At 44.6% G+C, this 18,642-nt stretch overlaps 1 protein-coding gene across 1 annotated transcript in view; it reads left to right on the plus strand.

The window, feature by feature from the left end:
* SLC2A9 (solute carrier family 2 member 9) overlaps positions 1–18,642 on the plus strand; it is a 187,919-nt gene that overhangs the window by 109,579 nt on the left and 59,698 nt on the right. The window contains 2 exon segments of the mRNA XM_029235473.1: positions 328–515; positions 12,362–12,472. Coding sequence (XP_029091306.1) covers positions 328–515; positions 12,362–12,472 — 299 coding nt within the window.

The following is an 18,642-nucleotide window of genomic DNA, read 5'->3' on the forward strand; positions in this document are numbered from 1 at the left end:
GGCACTGCTCATCTACCCAGTGGTAGAGACGGGTTTGAACCCTGGGCATGCTCTGCTTTGCTGTGGGGTCGATCAGGAGATACTGGTTCTCTCTTGGCTCTTCTCCTGGCCAGCTCAGTGACCTTGGGCAAGTCATTGCATCTCTCAGGGCCTCTGTTTTCCAACTTTTAAACAAAGACTTGGCGCTCCATGGTTTCAAAGATCCCTGCCAGCTGCATCCCTGACAAGGAGTGTGTCTTGGTTGGACCAACCATCCCTGTGGGACCCAGCATCAGACACAACGGACATCCTAATCCCACTGAAATCTGTGCTTGTCCCTGTTGGCAGCCTTCCAGACGTTCCTGGGCAAAGAGGATGTCTCCCGAGAGGTGGAGGAGGTCCTGGCGGAGAGCCGCGAGCAGAGGAACAGCCGTCTGGTGTCCGTGCTGGAGCTGCTCAGGAGTCCCTCTGTCCGCTGGCAGGTCATCACTGTGGTCATCACCATGGCCTGTTACCAGCTCTGTGGCCTCAATGCGGTGAGCGCTCCTGCACAAACGGAGGAACCAGAGGGAGGCAGGGGAGAGGGGAGGTTCAGGGCCCGGACGCCCAAGTCCCAGCCCCAACTCTGTGCCATTGGGCAACCACATAACCTGATCTTCAGTTTCTGCATCTGTAAAATGGACTAACGTAATACTGAAAGAAATAATCCATGCAAGGTGTTCAATAAAGCAGCTAGCCCAGAATTACCCCTTAATAAAGGTTGCCTATCAGTATAATTACTTATCCTTAGAAATACTTAAAAGTCATATTTCTTAATAAAATGGGTATTAGGAAGTCATAAGTGAGCAACACTGAGATGATTTAAGTAAAAGTACCCTTGGCTGGGCTGGCTTCAGTGCACAACTTGGCCTGAGAAAACCTCAAGGCTTTAAAGAAAAAGTTTCTTGGGGCCTGAGTTGACGTGGGCAGGGAAACCGGAGGAGGGAGTCTTGCATGGGGTTCCCTAACCCTCTGATGGACAAAGCCGCCCCTTCTCTCTTGGGGGCTCCAGAAGTTAGAATTCAGGAGTTTGAGGCCTAGGAGGCACACCTAGGATTATTATTATTATTGTTCCTTCTGGAAAAGAGTGGGTTGCCTCCAGGGGTGGTGAGTTCCCCATTGATGAAAGTGTGCAAGCCAGCTGGCCAGCCACTTGGCAGGGATGCATAGAGGAGATTCTTGTACCGAAGCATCCAAACTACCTCTGAGGTCACTTACGTAGCTCAGGACAAGTGTGGCTAGGCCTAGAGGGAGGGAGAAGGGAACTTCTGAAGAGGTCTGGGTAAAATAACTGCCCTGTGTGTATGAGCCTGGCATACAAAAGTCAGCAGGGAGGGTGTTTGTGAGTATGTAGGGAAGGTGACCTGAAAGGGGAGTAATTCCTGTCCGGAGAGGGAAGATGACAGCACAGGAAGTTACAACCACAGTGCTCTGCCTCATTTCATCAACTCTTAATTCTTTTTTTGGAAACAGTGGGATGAAATGAAATCATCTCCCTACTTATTTGTTTAACCTTGGTCTGGTCAGCAGAATGAGGGAGCACCTGGGTTAACAGCGTGACCTTGGATTAGTCCTGTTGTTTCCTCCTCTTTGTAAGACCAAGGTCATGCTAGACAGTCTCAAATGCACCCTGCCTGTTCTGAGAAAGCAGAGAGAGAATGTATCCACTCTTTAAAGTTAGCATGTGGAGTCATAAAACCACATATGGAATCTGTACTTAACGAGGCATTTAGATTGAGAACCATGACATTTCTAAACAGAATTCTCTCCTCCGCTGGGACATAATTTTCCAATTTGCATACCCTGTATAACTTTATAAATTCCCCTCGGGTGCATCTATAAGCCCCACTGCATAAGCATAGATGGAAAAAACAGTCTCTCCGCTCCCAGAGCCAGCAGTGCTGAGATCTCAGCCACCCGCCTCGCGTTGACTGTGTTCCATCTCTTTTCTTATCGTTGTGAGAACACTTAGCATGAGACCTTCCCTCTTAACAAACGTCCAAGTGCACAACACAGTACTGTTAACTCTAGGCACCATATTGCGCAGATCTCCAGAGCTTGTTCATCTTGCTTTACTGAAACCTTACACCTGTTGATTAGCAACACCCAGTTTTCCCTCTACCAGCCGCTGGCAACCACAGATTCGACTCTCTGCTTCTATGAGTTTGACTATTTTAGATACCTCGTATCAGTGGAATCGTGCAGTATTTGTCCTCTGTGACTGTCTCATTTCACTTAGCATAATGTCCTCCAGATTCAGCCACGATGTCACAAAATGCAAGATTTCTATTTTTTTTAAGGCTGATTAATATTGCATTAAATGTATATACTACACTTTCTACATCCACCCATCCATCAACAAACATTTAGCTTATTTCCATATCTTGGCTATTGTGACTATTGCTGCATTGAACATAGGAGTGCTAACATCTCTTCAAGATCCTGCTTTCAACTCTTTGGGATAAAAACCCAAGAGTGGAGTTGCTGGATCGTATGGTAACTCTATTTTTAGTTTTTTGAGGAACCACCATACTGTTTTCCATTGTGGCTGCACCAGTTGACATTCCCACCAAGAGTGCACTAGACTAGGCTCCCAAGTTCTCCACATCTTCACCAGCACTTGGTGGTAGTAGTAGTAGTAGTAGCCATCCTAACAGGCGTGAGGTGATCTCTTGTTGTTTTGATTTGCATTTCTCTGGTGATTAATGATGTTGAGACTCTTTTCATATGCCTGTTGGCTATTTGTATGTTTTCTTTGGAGAAATGTCTATTCAAGTCCTTTGCCCACTTGTTAACAGGGTTTTTTAGAAGCTTTGGTGGGGGAGGGGATTTTGTTATCGTCATTTTGCTTTATTTTTATTTTTTTTGCTATCGAAATGTAGGAGTTCCTTATACATTTTGGATATTAGCCCCTTATCGGGTATATATGGTTTGCTAGTATTTTCTCCCATTCTGTAGGTTGCCTTTGTGTGCTGTTGATGATTTCCTTTGCTGTGCAGAAGCTTTTTAGTTTGATGTAGTCCCACTTGTCTAACTTTGCTTTGGCTGTCATACTCAAAAAATCATTGCCAAGATCAATGTTATGAAGTTTTCCCCCTATGTTTTCTTCTAGAAGTTTTACAGTTCCAGGTCTTATGTTTAAGTCTTTAATCCATTTTGAGTGAAGATAAGGGCCCAATTTCATTCTTTTGTGTGTGGATATCCAGTTTTTCCAACACCATTTGTCAAAAAGATTATCCTTTCCCCACTGAATATTCTCGGCACCCTTGTCAATCAGTTGACTGTATATGCATAGGTTTATTTCTGGGTTCTCTCTTCTGTTTCATTAGTCCGTATGTCTGTCTTTATGCCAGTACCATACTGTCTTAATTACTGTGGCTTTATAACATATTTTGAAATAAGGAAGTGTGATGCCTCCAGTTCTGTGTTTTCTCAAGATTGTTTTGGTTATTCATGGTCTTCTGTGGTTCCATATAAACTATAGGATTATTTTTTTCTATTTCTGTAAAATATGCCATTGGGATTCTGATAGGGATCACATTGAATCTGTAGATTGCTTTGGGTAATATGGACATTTTAACTAATACATATTAAGTCTTCTGATACGTGAACATGGAAGATCTTTCCATTTATTTGTGCCTTCTTTCATTTCTCTCATCAGTGTTTTGTAGTTTTCAATGTAAAAGTCTTTCACCTTCATAGTTAACTTTATTCTCAAGTATTTTATTATTTTTGATGTTGTTGAAAATGGGATTGTATTCTTAATTTCCTTTTTGGATAGTTCCTTGTTAGTGTATAGAAATGCAACTGATTTTTGTCTGTTGATTTTGTATCCTAAAACTTTACCGAATTTGTTTATTAGTTCTAACATTCTGTATGTGTATGTGTGTGTGTGGTATCTTAGGGTTTTCTACATATAAGAACATGTCATTTGCAAACAGTGATAATTTACTTCTTCCTTTCTGACTTGGATGCATTTTGTGTCTTTTTCTTGCCTAATTTCTCTGGCTAGGACCTCCAGTACTATGTTGAATAAAAGTGGCAAGAGTGGGCATCCTTCTAAGACCTTCCTGACCTTAGAAGAAAAGCTTTCAGTTTTTCATCATTGAGTATGATGGTAGCTGAGGGCTTATCAAGTATGTGCCCTTTATTTTTTTGTTTTGTTTTGGGGGGGGTTGTTTGTTTTGGGTTTTTCTGTTGTTTTGTGTTTTTTTTAAACAAAAAGTGTATATTAAACCCAACTATATCAATAATTATATGAAATGTAAATGGGAAATAATACTCCAAGTAAAAGAGATTATTGGCATGCATCTGAAAGCAAAACTCAAGTATATCCTATTTACAAGAGAAAAACATTTAAACATAAAGGTACAATTTGAAAGTAAAAAATGGAGAAAAGATACACCATGCAAACAGTAAACATGAGAATTCTGGTGTGTCTAAAATAATATAAAACAACTATATACCCTTTATTACATTGAGGTAATTTCCTTCTATTCTTAGTTTGTTGAGGATTTTTTTTTTTTTTTTTTTTTTTTTGCGTTACACGGGCCTCTTACTGCTGTGGCCTCTCCCGCTGCGGAGCACAGGCTCCGGACGCGCAAGCTCAGCGGCCATGGCTCACGGGCCCAGCTGCTTCGCGGGATGTGGTATCTTCCCGGACCAGGTCACGAACCCGTGTCCCCTGCATCGGCAGGCGGACATTCAACCACTGCGCCACCAGGGAAGCCCCGAGGATTATTTTTAATCTTTAAATCAGGAGTAATACTTCCAGCTTGGCATGGAACCTGACATGGCCTAGAGTAAAGAGCTCTGGGCCAAGATCCAGAGGCCTGGCTTTCTGTCTCACTGTGACCACAAAACCTGCAGTTTTAAACCAGGCCAATTGCTTTCCCTTGCTCAGCCTCTGTCTGCTCAGCTGTAATAATAATCAAGCACACACTTACTTAGCACTTAATATGAGCCAAGAGCTGTCTCCATGGCAGCCCTGTGAGCTAGGCATGACTGTTAGGCACAGAGACATTGAGATACTTTCCCTAGGTCACACAGCTAGGAATGGTGGAAAGGGGATTTGAGCCCCAGCCATTTGGCTACAAGGTCTGGGTGCTTAAACCCCAAGCAGGAAGGATCCCCAAGGCCCCCTCAGAGCATCCCCATATGTGTCACTGGGCTGTGTCCCCAGGTCATCCCTAGGAAGCCAAGGGGACAAGTCTTACTTCCATCTTACATACAAAAGGATAAACACTGGTTAGCAGCAAATCCCAGCCTCAGAGCCCAACTGTCCTGTGCTTCAGTCCAATCTCTCTCCCTGCACCTGCTAACTTTTAATCCAAATAATTCATGACACCAAGGAAGAGAGCTATCTAACACAGATGAAAAACTTTAAATGTCCTTTAAGACTTGCTCTGTCCCCTTAGTTTTACCAGAAATTATTTGGGGGTGGGAGGACATGGTCCATATGTTAAGACAGTTGTAAATACTGCTAGACATCTCCATTCATCACTTTATTCTGGCTCCAAAGGTCCTTCAGGGTAGGTGGCACCGTCCCCATTTTCTAGATGAAGAAACTGAGGCTTACAGAGGGTCAAGGACTTGCTCAAGGTCACGGTGGGTGATGCCTGTGCTGTCAAACTCACATGTCCTGGCACCAGGGGCCCTGCCAGTTTGGCCAGCCCATCTCTAAGACCTTGCACTAAACCAGCCTTTCTCAGCCTCAGGACTATGCACATTTGGGGCTGGAAAATTCATTGCCACGCGGACTGCCCTGTACACTGTAGGATGTTTTGCAGCTTACCCGGCCTCTACCCACTAGATGACAGCAGATACAACAATAAAAAAGTTCTCCCGACGTTGCCCAACATCTGCTGGGGACAAAATTGCCCCCAGCTGAGAACCACTGTCCTAAACAAGCATTACGCATTGTTCAGTACTTTTTGGCTGAAGAGTCAATGAATGGTTTTCACATACTAGAAAATCAAGTGAAAGTTGAATTTAACATTTAGTTATTTCTAAATTCCTTTTCAGTGTCATATTGGTTTTTCTCCCCTCCTTCTCACAATAGCTTTCAAGTTCTTTTCTCTAAAATTAGACTTGTCACTTAAAATTACTTATTTTATGCAGCTACCTTCCTCCTGAGCAATTTGTCGTTTGCACAAAAAACAGGTTTTTGTGCAAATATTTAGTCTCTCTGACACTGCTCCCCTCCCCCCAACCATCCTCAAGGATGGAGACCCTTCCCACGGTGCCTGCGTCTCCAGCAGCCCATGGCATATGGGAGGCAGCTGAGTGTTTAGGAAGGCAAAGAGTATGGGGTGAGAAGAACAAGGGCAAGGAGGGCACTGTTTCTACCAAGTCCTTGGGTTGATGAAAATTGGACCAACTGCCAAACCTGGTGCAAGGAAGCCATAGTTTTCTTGAACCTTCTGGAATCTTCTGGAAGGTCAAGGGTGATGATGATGGTACTCTTATCTACCTTGGGTTGCCCTTCTTTCTTCTGGATTCCTATCTTTTTTTTTTTTTTTTTTTTTTTTGTGGTACGCGGGCCTCTCACACAACTGTCCCATGTTCTCCTTTACCAAGGAGCAGTCACATCTCCATAGAGAGATGGAAATCTTCCAAAATGATACCCATTATTTGTTATGCACCAATTAGAGAAAAGATGCTTTACTTCATCATTTTAAAAACTTTCACAACAACCTTGAAAGACAGAGTATGATTGCCTTCTTTCAGAGAACGGAGATTTCGAGACGTGAAATCATTTGCCTCCAGACCCACAGGTCACCAGAAGCAGCGCTGGGATTGAAACCCCGGCTTGTGGGCCTCTCAGAATTTCTGCCCCTTCCACCCCACCGTCTGCATCAGTGGCTGAAGACCACCAGGCAACCAGAAAAAGCACGACTGTGTCGGGATGAGGTCAACGCAAATCACAGTCCACAGGAAGGTCCTCTGGGGGACACGCTCCAAACTTCCTCGTGCCTCCGTGTTGTTCGACGCCCTCAGACTGCCAGATCAAATAAAACTCAGTGGGAGCAGATGCAGAGAGTTACCTTCCTGCTCTGTAAGGTGAGGCAGAGAGAGGGAGATGGCTTCGTGAAGCCAGCAAAATGAGGCCGACGGCTTGTGTGATGTACAGGCCTTCCCCACGGCGACAGGACCAGGCCAGCACATCCTCCCTGCAGGCCCTGGATGGGGAGAGGGTCCAAAGGGCCGATTTCTGCCTGTCATTGCAGAAATGCATTTAAGTATAAGATGACTGGAGGGCCACTTATAACTGTCCCTGTGAGCCCATAATGTGGGCTGTCTTCACCGTGACTCTCTTCACTAACATTTAAACCTGTCAGGGATGCTCCTGGCAGTGTTGCTACAAGGGAGAGCTGGAAGCAGGGAAGAAAGTGGGTTGGAAGGGGTGTGAGAAGCCAGGAAGGAGCACCACGCAGGAGGCCGGAACATAGCTTCCACGGAGAACACATATCACATGGGATCAGAGGCTGGAAGCTTCTGGAACATGAGCAGGTCAGGGTGTGGGGTTCAGAGCTGAGGCTGAGAACGATACAAATGTCAGATCCACTTTGCAGCAGGGCAGCTGGGGGTGGAAAGGGCCCAGAGAGATCGCTGACTGTTGAAAATCCATGAATTTGGGCGAAGATTAAGAAAGGCAGCTAAACTCTTCTGATCCAACCCTGAAGGTGTGCTGGGGAATCAGTTACCTTCAAAAGGAGAAGAGATCATATAAACAGATCCAGTGGAGACTAAGGCATTTTGGAATTATTTTAGCTTCTGTCAGAGCCCTAAGCTTTAGGAATTAATGAGTTATCAGGAGCTACTTCTGCACTCTATGGACATGACAGCAAAGATAGAGTCTAAAATTCTAATTTATCAGCTCATTCAAATGAGAGGCAGACACAAGCAGGAGAGTCTTTGTTTTACGTGAATATTTTTTTAAATAATATTTATTTTATCTAATTTATTTTTGGCTGCGTTACATCTTCGTTGCTGCAAGCCGTTGCTGCAAGCCGTTGCTGCACACGGGCTTTCTCTAGTTGCGGTGAGCGGGGACTACTATTCATTGTGGTGCGCAGGCCTCTCATTGCGGTGGCTTCTCTTGTTGCAGAGCACAGGCTCTAGGTGCGCAGGCTTCAGTAATTGTGACTCACAGGCTCAGTAGTTGTGGCTCGCAGGAGCTAGAGCGCAGGCTCAGTAGTTGTGGCGCATGGTCTTAGTTGCTCTGCAGCGTGTGGGATCTTCCCGGACCGGGGCTCAAACCCGTGTCCCCTGCATTGGCTGGCGATTCTTAACCACTGCGCCACCAGGGAAGTCCCTGTTTTACGTGAGTATTAAAACCAATTTTTGCCACCAAATGCATCAGTGCCCACAAGCTCAGAAAAATTCATGCAGTAGTTTTTACTGGAGTCTCTGGGTGTGCCTATAACTTTATGAAGAACTACTGATTTACTAAAAAATAAACTTTTGAATTTAAAAAAATGCGAAGTGAGAGCTGTGAGTTCAGCTTTACTGGGGGCTTACTGAGGGCTATAGCCCAAGAAACAGCCTCTCAGATAGCTCTGAAGAACTGCTCCAAAGAGGTAGCGGGGGAGATCAGTATATATATGATTTTGGTGAAGGGGGTACATGCAATCAAGCACACATCTCAGTAGAAGGTTGCTGCTAGCCACAAGGAGCATATGTCTCGTCAATGATTTTAGTGCTTTTCTAAGTATGAGAAAATGCAAGAAATTGGGTTCATAAAATTTTCTCTCAAAAACATCTATCTGAAAGCCAGTTTTCCCAGAGCACAGAGTGTCTCATTCCTGACCTCCACCCTGAACTGCTTTCAGGGTGTGTTGCAGGTCAACGACTGCAGTGGCTAATGACCTAATCCTTGTAGAGCCAGGTGGCGAGTGACATTCTTTAGCTGGCAAAACCATCTGTAGATATGAGTAGGTCCTAAATTATAACTTCTCCCCCAATGTGTGAAAGGTTTTTTTCCAACCAATGCTGGTAAAAAGACAAATCTGTAGAAACAAGACCTTTCTCCAGAAACAAAGAACCAAACGCAGAGAACACACCCAGCTACAGTCGAGCCTGACAAGTTATAAGCAACAAGCCCTAATGTTTCTGCTTAACGATGATCAGTTTATAAATGTTCCCAAAGCCCTTCAAGGCAGCACGGTTTCTTGTCAGATTTCATGTATCAAGACTGCATGGTTTTCTATCATTCAGCAAACTCTTGCTTTTCAAGGAAATGGCTAGGATTGGGAGGACACAAATGATTTATGTTCAGCCTATCGATCCAAAACTTTAGATCAATGAATAGTGACTTACCCAGTTCCTGACATCTCCCAGGAAGGGCGTGGTTATCCTCTTTTGACCAAGAAGGAGAAGGAATCTCAGCAGCGCAGAGGGAATTGCCTGAGGTCACACAGGTAGTTCAAGATGCAGCCAGGCCTCCAAACTCCAAATCAGTGATTGCCTGATGCCCTGTGAGTATCTGTTAGGGTTAGGTTTGGCCTCATGTGGCAGAAACCTCAACAGTGATATAAACAATATAGGTCTTCTCTCTCACATGAAGGAAATTAGGAGGGCTGGTACAGGGGACCCAGGACCACACACGGTGGTTTGCAGAGGGCAGTCCTTATTTATGCCTGTTATCCTGGAATCATTATTAACACACTCCAAAATGCCCAGGTTTGAATCACGCTAGTGAGTATGGACACAGTCTCCTCCTTTTCTTTTTTCTTTTTAACATCTTTATTGGAGTATAATTGCTTTACAATGGTGTGTTAGTTTCTGTTTTATAACAAAGTGAGTCAGCTATGCATATACATGTATCCCCAAATCTCCTCCCTCTTGCATCTCCCTCCCACCCTCCCTGTCCCACCCCTCTAGGTGGACACAAAGCACCCAGCTGATCTCCCTGTGCTATGCGGCTGCTTCCCACTAGCTATCTATTTTACATTTGGTAGTGTGTATATGTCCATGCCACTCTCTCACTTCATCCCAGCTTGCTCTTCCCCCGCCCTATGTCCTCAAGTGCATTCTCTAGTCTGTGTCTTTATTCCTGTCCTGCCCCTAGGATCTTCAGAAACATATTTTTCTTTTAGATTCCATATATATGTGTTAGCATACAGTATTTGTTTTTCTCTTCCTGACTTACTTCACTCTGTATGACAGACTCTAGGTCCATCCACCTCACTACAAATAACTCAGTTCCGTTTCTTTTTATGATTGAGTAATATTCCATTGTATATATGTGCCACATCTTCTTTATCCATTCATCTGTTGGACACTTAGGTTGCTTCCATGTCCTGGCTATTGTAAATAGAGCTGCAATGAACACTGTGGTACATGACTCTTTGAATTATGGTTTTCTCAGGGTATATGCCCAGTAGTGGGACTGCTGGGTCATATGGCAGTTCTATTTTCAGTTTTTTAAGGAACCTCCAAACTGTTCTCCATAGTGGCTGTATCAATTTACATTCCCACCAACAGTGCAAGAGGATTCCCTTTTCTCCACACCCTCTCCAGCATTTATTCTTTATAGATTTTTTGATGATGACCATTCTGACTGGTGTGAGGTGATACTTCATTGTAGTTTTGATTTTCATTTCTCTAATGATTAGTGATGTTGATCATCCTTTCATGTGTTTGTTGGCAATCTGTGTATCTTCTTTGGAGAAATGTCTATTTAGGTCTTCTGCCCATTTTTGGATTGGGTTGTTTGTTTTTTTGATGTTGAGCTGCATGCTTGTATATTTTGGAGATTAATCCTTTGTCAGTTGCTTCATTTGCAAATATTTTTTCCCATTCTGAGGGTTGTCTTTTGGTCTTGTTTATGGTTTTCTTTGCTGTGCAAAAGCTTTTAAGTTTTATTAGGTCTCATTTGTTTATTTTTGTTTTTATTTCCATTTCTCTAGGAAGTGGGTCGAAAAGGGTCTTGCTGTGATTTATGTCATGGAGTGTTCTGCCTATGTTTTCCTCTAAGAGTTTTATAGTGTCTGGCCTTACATTTAGGTCTTTAATCTATTTTGAGTTTATTTTTGTGTATGGAGTTAGGGAGTATTCTAATTTCATTCTTTTACATGTAGCTGTCCAGTTTTCCCAGCGCCACTTATTGAAGAGGCTGTCTTTTCTCCATTGTATATTCTTGTTTCCTTTGTCAAAGAGAAGGTGACCATATGTGCGTGGGTTTATCTCTGGGCTTTCTATCCTGTTCCATTGATCTAAATTTCTGTTTTTGTGCCAGTACCATACTGTCCTGATTACTGTAGCTTTGAGGTATAGTCTGAAGTCAGGGAGCCTGATTCCTCCAGGTCCATTTTTCTTTCTCAAGATTGCTTTGGCTACTCGGGGTCTTTTGTGTTTCCATACAAATTGTGAAATTTTTTATTCTAGTTCTGTGAAAAATGCCATTGGTAGTTTGATAGGGATTGCACTGAATCTGTAGATTGCTTTGGGTAGTGTAATCATTTTCACAAAGTTGATTCTTCTAATCCAAGAACATGGTGTATCTCTCCATCTATTTGTATCATCTTTAATTTCTTTCATCACTGTCTTATAGTTTTCTGCATACAGTTCTTTTGTCCACCTAGGTAGGTTTATTCCTAGGTATTTTTTTCTTTTTGTTGCAATGGTGAATGGGAGTGTTTCCTTAATTTCTCTGTCATATTTTTCATCATTAGTGTATAGGAATGCAAGAGATTTCACACAGTCTCCTTCTAACTTCCTGCTCCAGCATCTCAACTGGGGCTTTCTTACCATAAGGGTTCTATGTATAGTTATGCAGCTTGTGAGTTGCAGAACTCTCAGGAGTTTCATTCATGTTGTACCCACTATAGATTTATTATGACAGTTTCCAGTGGATGACAGTAAAATGTCTTGTGGATCAGGGACTGTATCTAATTCTCACAAAGTTACCATGGGGACTAAAAGCAGTGCTGTCCTGAGGTCACCTAGTGTCCCAAGAGGGCTGCTGAAGCTCTAGCCATCACATTCACCATCCTGACAGCAGAAAGCAGGAAGGGCAAAAAAGAGATCACACCTCTTTCATGAAAATCTCCTTTTCAGGAGAATTCCTGGAAGCCTTACCAATATTTCTGTTCATATCTCATTGCCACACTTAGCTGAGCACATGTTGCTCCCAGTAATGTAGAAATTCTGTTAGTATTGGAGAAAGGGAAAATGTGGGAGAAAGGAGAAAATAAGCGGTCGGCCAAGCCACATAGCTCCACCTTATGCCTCTGGATTGAGCAGCAAATCTCAGAGACCACCTTGTACCTGAATTTAATTTAGAAAATAGATGCCTCTCACTGACCCTCCTGCCTTCTTTTTCTCTCCTGCTTTATAGATTTGGTTCTACACCAACAGTATCTTTGGAAAAGCTGGAATCCCTCCGGAAAAGATCCCATACATCACCTTGAGCACAGGTGGCATCGAGACTTTGGCTGCCATCTTCTCTGTGAGTAAACTGAGGGTTATTCCTGAGAACATCATGGGGGGTTAAACAGAGCTGCAGGGAGCCCCAGGTAACAAGCGCATGAATTTAAAGCAACATGCCCTTTGTCACTCCGAAGTGTCTGAATTTGGGGAGTTTATAATGCAGTTTATCACTGACGTTTCACCCATCTAGAGAATATTCTTATCTACATCTTGTTTCCTTACTGTCTTCTTTTCAATAAGTAGTTCTCTCACTTAGTCCCAAATGACACATTGTGGCTATCACCCTGTAGAGAGGGCCATATCTCCCTGGGAGTCCAGATCAGAGTCCATGTGAGCCTAAGTTCTGTTGCCATCGCTTTAAAACCATTAGCTGTCATCACCACCCCAAACATGTAGGAGTTTGCAAGGCAAAGAAAAGGAGAAAGTACACTCCAGTCCATCAGTCCATCAAGAGTGTGACTTATTAATAAGCAACAGTGTCCAAAAGAAGAGAGACGTAGAGCTCGTCACTTTTTCTCAACCTTTGATATGTAAAATAAACATACGGGGGGCGTGGGGGGGATGGATAAAACATTAGGGAATTTCAGAATCTAGCAGAAATTGCAGAGGTTTTGCAAAGAGACCTAACTGGAGCTGAATCCTGGCTCTGGAAATTCTTGGCTGTGTGATGTTGGACAATGCACTCAACCTCTCTGGTCTTTGGTTTTGCCCTTTATGAGCTATTCCCATGTCTTCTACCTTGACCTTTTATTTCCACTCTTGCTCACTGATTTGCACTGACAAGATTGACGTCAGTGCAAACAGGCAGAGGCTTCCAATTGTATTTCTGACTCATTTCTGAAAGAACACTTTATTTTGTTCCCTGCTCTTAATGGGGCATTCTAACAAGATGCTTTTAAAAACAGATGTCATAAGAGCGTAGAGACCTGATGTTCTGCCTCCCTCTTCCACTCATAGTCTTTTGTTAGAGGGACAATATCTTGATGTTTCACAATCTGGAAGTTTCTCAAAATTCTTGTCTTGAGTTATAGACTCTACCCAACTGTTATTATTAATTTTTACATTGATCATCAGGAAATCACAGTCAGTCTGGAACGAAAGTCATGGGGAAATTACAGTGTGTGTTTTTTTGATTTTCCCTTCTTTGTTTGTTTGGTTTTTTTTTTTTTTTGATAAAGTATTTTGTTATGAGAAACCAGCATGAGCTCATTAGGGTAAATTTGTAAAATACAGAAAATAGAAACAAAGAAGAAATCACCTACAATCATACTATCCACATAAGTTTGGCAAAATCTCTCCTTGTGTTTTCTTTTTTTTTTACATAAATTTATGTATTTATTTTTGGCTGCGTTGGGTCTTTGTTGCTGCACGCAGCCTTTCTCTAGCTGTGGCGAGCAGGGGCTACTCTTCATTGTGATGCATGGGCTTCTTATTGCGGTGGCTTCCCTTGTTGCAGAGCACGGGCTCTAGGCGTGCGGGCTTCAGTAGTTGTGCCTCACGGGCTCTAGAGCGCAGGCTCGGTAGTTGTGGCACACAGGCTTAGTTGCTCTGCAGCATGCAGGATCTTCCCAGACCAGGGATAGAACCGGTGTCCCCTGCATTGGCAGGTGGATTCTTAACCACTGCGCCACCAGAGAAGTCCCGTCCCTTGTGTTTTCTATACATCGATGGCTGTATAAATCTTACTCAGTGTAATCCTATGTATAGACTAATTTTAATTCTGCTTTTGTTCACATAAACTTATGTCCAAATGATTTTCCATTTTATTATTTGCTTGAGTAAATTTTTATTGAAGTATCACATATGTACAGAAACATATGTAGATCGTCACCCCCTCTGAATTAGCACTAGTTGTGAAAGCTCTATCGTTCTTCAGAAATTGACTATACGGCAATTTCCTTAACCATTATTTGCGGGGTAGGGTTGTTGAGTGTCTCTGCTCAGAGCCTGGATGGCAGAGCCACGCTGCCTGGAATCGGTTCCCAGCTGTGTCCCTTTTAAGCTGCATGACTCCAGTAAGTTATTCAACAGCTCTGTGACTCGATTTCCCCATTTCTATAATAAGGACACCATCCCTGCCTCACAGGGAAGGAGTGAGGGTTAAACAAGTAGACACAGTGATGCAAGCAATGCCTGGCACTGACATATGACTCAGTGAGTGTTAACTATTCTTGTTCTATTTAGGTAGGTTCCCATTATTTGTCATCTTAAATAAGGCTGTGATGGACGTTCTCACAGAGAGCAGGACTTTGCAGAGTCTCTCTCGATCTTTCCGTAGTTGAGGAAACCAAGACCAGAAGCAATGACTTACCCAGGATCACACAGCAGTAGGTCAGAACCCGAGGGCGTGGGGAGCGCTAACATCAGGGCCCCTCTGCTCCCCCAAGACCTTTTGTGCTCTACCTGAGATCTCAGGAACGTGCACATCAGTCCTGGAAGTCAGGTGATTGCCCCCATTTGAAAGAGGAGCGAACAGAGGGAGTGGGGATGCTTCTGCCCTCGGTCTCTCTGACTCCAGAAACCCCTGCTTCTGGTCCCCACTCTCTGGCTGGTAGATCATTCTCAGTAAAGCTGATAGTCTTTGATGAAGTACTTCTTTCAAGGACTAATCCCAGGAAGGAGGTAAATGACTGGGAGAGAAAGAGAGGACCTTTCTAAGATCAGAACTGGAGGTCACAGCCTCTGAAGAGTCTGCCCGCTGCTGCCTTCAAGTCTGGATCATGATGGGCCGTGGTCATTTGGATCTTGTGCATTCTAGAGGCATGGGCACCTTCGGTGGACCCAGAGCAGGGATGGCGGCTTCATAGTGTTGGAACGCATTCCTTCATGCGTTCCTCCATGCCACAAGCAGCTGCAGGGCACCTATATCATGCTTGTGCTTGGAGGTCACCAGTGATGTTATCATGATCTAAGGAGAAAGACCCAGAAACAGACACATGCCACATGCAATACTGGGATGAGCTCTCCTGTGAGGGGGTCCAGGAGGGCTTCCTGGAGGAGGGACCCAGGAGGCTGAGAGTTGAAGGGCCAGCGGAAGTTAGCCAGGTAAAGGAAAGCCTGTCTCGTGGCCCTGTGTGCAAGGCCCCAATCTGCACTTCCTCCTAGTTTATCTTCTAAAGGAGCTGAAGATGCAGAATCGTCCATTGGAAAAAAGTGGTAAAAAAAAAAAATGGTAGCATTTACTCTAACCCCCTAGTTGAGTTGATGCTGCAGCAAGAACATCAATTTGGAAAACCAGCTGCTGGAAATTCATGAGATTAAAGTCAACATGAAGCTGGGAGTCTGGGATGGAACAATGTGCTTGGGGAGAAAGCGTCTGGGCTGTAGGGCCTGGCGGTTCTGAATTCAAATCCTAATCGGCCTTTTCCCAGCTGAGTGGTTTGGGGAAAATCACCAACATCTCTGAACGTATTTGCTCATCTTTAAAATAGGTACATAAACATACCCACCTGTGGGAGGCAAAATACTGGCTCCCCAAGTGTCCACGTCCTAATTCCTGGAAACACGAATATGTTATTTTATGCGGCAAAAGAGACTTTACAGATGTGATGAAATCAATGGTTGGGAGATGGGGAGGTTACCCTGGATTATCCGGTGGATCCAGTGTAATCACAAGGGTCCGAAAAGAGGCAGGAGAGCTGTAGTCAGACAAGGAGATGTGATGACAAAAGTGGAGGTGGTGTAATTGTTGACTTTGAAGATGGAGGGAGGGGCCCCAAGCCAAGGAGTGCAGGCGGCCTTGAGAAGCTGGGAAAGGCACAGAACAGATCCTCCCCTAGAGCCTCCAGAAGGGAGGCAGCCCTGCCAACAACTGAGTTTTGCTCCCTAAGACCTATTTTAGATTGTGGCCTCCAGAACTGGGAGAGAATAAATATGTGTTTCTTTAAGCCACTAAGTTTGTGGTAATTTGTTACAGCAGCCAGAGGAAACTCATGCACCACCTTACAGAATTTCTCATGGAAACGAAACTCAAAGTGTATGAAGGCCCACTGGACGGTCCTGACAGAGTCAATATTCAGTACATCCCTTGCCCATTCCAAAGCTGTTATTACCTTGTTTCCAAATATACGTATACTATTTCATCCAACCCTGTGAGGTAATTGCCTATCAAAAGGACTTGCCAAGTTTTTTGGTTTTCTTTTTCTTTCTTCTTACTGAGATTTTTGACAGTCTATTAAAATGGCTTTGGGCCTTAATAATATTGAGAAAGACATTTTTGGTCATTTGATCTGCAATTAATTTCACCTCCTGGCATTGCTTGTCAGCTTGGACAGCTGTAAATGATTGCCATCTTGCAGAAGCAGCTGGTTTTCCAAATTAATGTTCTCGCCGCAGCCTCAACTCTCCGATGAGTGAAGGTCCACGGAGTGTCGTTCAGGCCACACGAGCCTGAGGGTCGGCTGCCACGCGGGGTGGCGGCTTGTGGAGCACGAGGCTCATTCCGCTGAGTAGTTGGGACACTGGGCTTTTTTTTTTCTTTTTTTTCTCTTTTTTTAATATTTTGGCCACACCACACGGCATGTGGGATATTAGTCCCCCAACCAGGGATCGAACCCGCGCCCCCTTCAGTGGAAGCGCAGTGTCCTAACCACTGGACGGCCAGGGAATTCCCTGGGCTTTTTTAAATCAGGGGAAAGAGAATTAACGTAAGCCACTCTTAACCCCTTACTCATGACAGGAAGTTTTTGCAGTTGTCAGGAATGGACTATGCCATCAAGCTGAAGTTAAAAAAAAAAAAAAACGACTGGTTTCCACCGTCCGCTCTGCTTCCCAACACATGCCACAATTTCACCATCAAAACCTTTAGTATCCTCTGCCGCGCCTCGAGCCCCAGGTCCAGCACGTGCTAGAGGAGAGAGTGGGTGGAGGCGATGACGCAGAATGGCGTGGTCCCCTGGCCCTGCGCTTATTAGCTGAGTGACTGCGGGCCCGTTACTTAGCCTCTCTGGGCCCCAGTTTTCTCTTAGGGAAAGTGTGGGTAAGAACAAATCCATACTCCAACAGGTATTATCATGAGAATTATATAGTAATTCCCAGTGCTTGGCATGGAGCAGACACTTAGTAAGTGTTCCTTATTTTTATGGGCTGAATTGTGTCCCCTGAAAATTCACATGTTGAAATTCTAACCCCCAGTACCTTCATATGTGACCTGATTTGGAAAGAGGGTCATTGCAGATGTAATTAGTTGAGATCATACTGGAGTAGGGTGGACCCCTCATCCAGTATGACTGGTGTTCTTAAAAAAAGGGGGAAATCTGACACAGACACAGGACATACCATGTGAAGACTGAAGTTATATCACAAAACCCAAGGAGCTGCCAGAAGGTGGGAGAGGGGCCTGGGACAGACCCTCCGCCACATCTTCAGAGGGAGCCTGGCCCTTCCAGCGCATTGGTCTCGGACTTCCAGCCTCCGGGCCTGTGGGAAAAGACGTTTCCATTGTTCAAGCCACCCAGTTTGTGGTACTTTATGACGGCAGCCCGAGAAAACTAGTACAACCACCGTTGGTGATTAATATTCCTGAAGAGAACCAAACACGTGTTATAGGTAAATCTGATCATGCCCTGCTACCGCCTACAAGCCTGGAAGATGACACTGGCCAGACTGTCCATTCCTTCAATATTCAGCAAGTGCCGGTTGAGCCCTTACTCTGTGCCAGGCCTGGGTCCAGGTGTGTGGGAGGCATCAGTGACCAAAAGAGACACACAGGTCCTTGCCCAGGAGAAGGCGAGCGCCCAGTGGGGAGGACCAACAGTAACAAAGGCATCAGTGGTCACCTGCATGGTGGTTAGAAGGTGGAAGATGCAGTGAGGAACAGCAGAGCAGAGAATCCGGATTGAGAGGCGGGATGGTTGCCCTGTTAAATACTGTGGTCGGGCTCGAGGGACAAGCGAGTTGTCTGTCACTCAGATACTTGGGGAAGAACATTCCAGGCAGAGGGAGCTGCCAGAAGGAAGCCCTGCCTCAGCCAGACCCCAGCAGGGCAGAGCTGGCCTGGTAAAGAGGAGAGGTTGGAGGGCGGATTAACTCGGGGTGGGCAGGTCTGTAGGGTGGGGGGCTCCATCCATCAGGAGCAGGGACCTTCAGTAGACGGACACAGCCAGCCACAACGTGCCTGTAAGAAGGGATCCGGGGGACCATCACCTGGTCCCATTCCCTTCCTTCCCTCCTTCTGATTTCATACGGGTG

The sequence above is a fragment of the Monodon monoceros genome, unplaced genomic scaffold (assembly GCF_005190385.1).
Source record: "Monodon monoceros isolate NGI ecotype Baffin Bay Population unplaced genomic scaffold, NGI_Narwhal_1 Super_Scaffold_20, whole genome shotgun sequence".
Lineage (NCBI taxonomy): Eukaryota > Metazoa > Chordata > Mammalia > Artiodactyla > Monodontidae > Monodon > Monodon monoceros.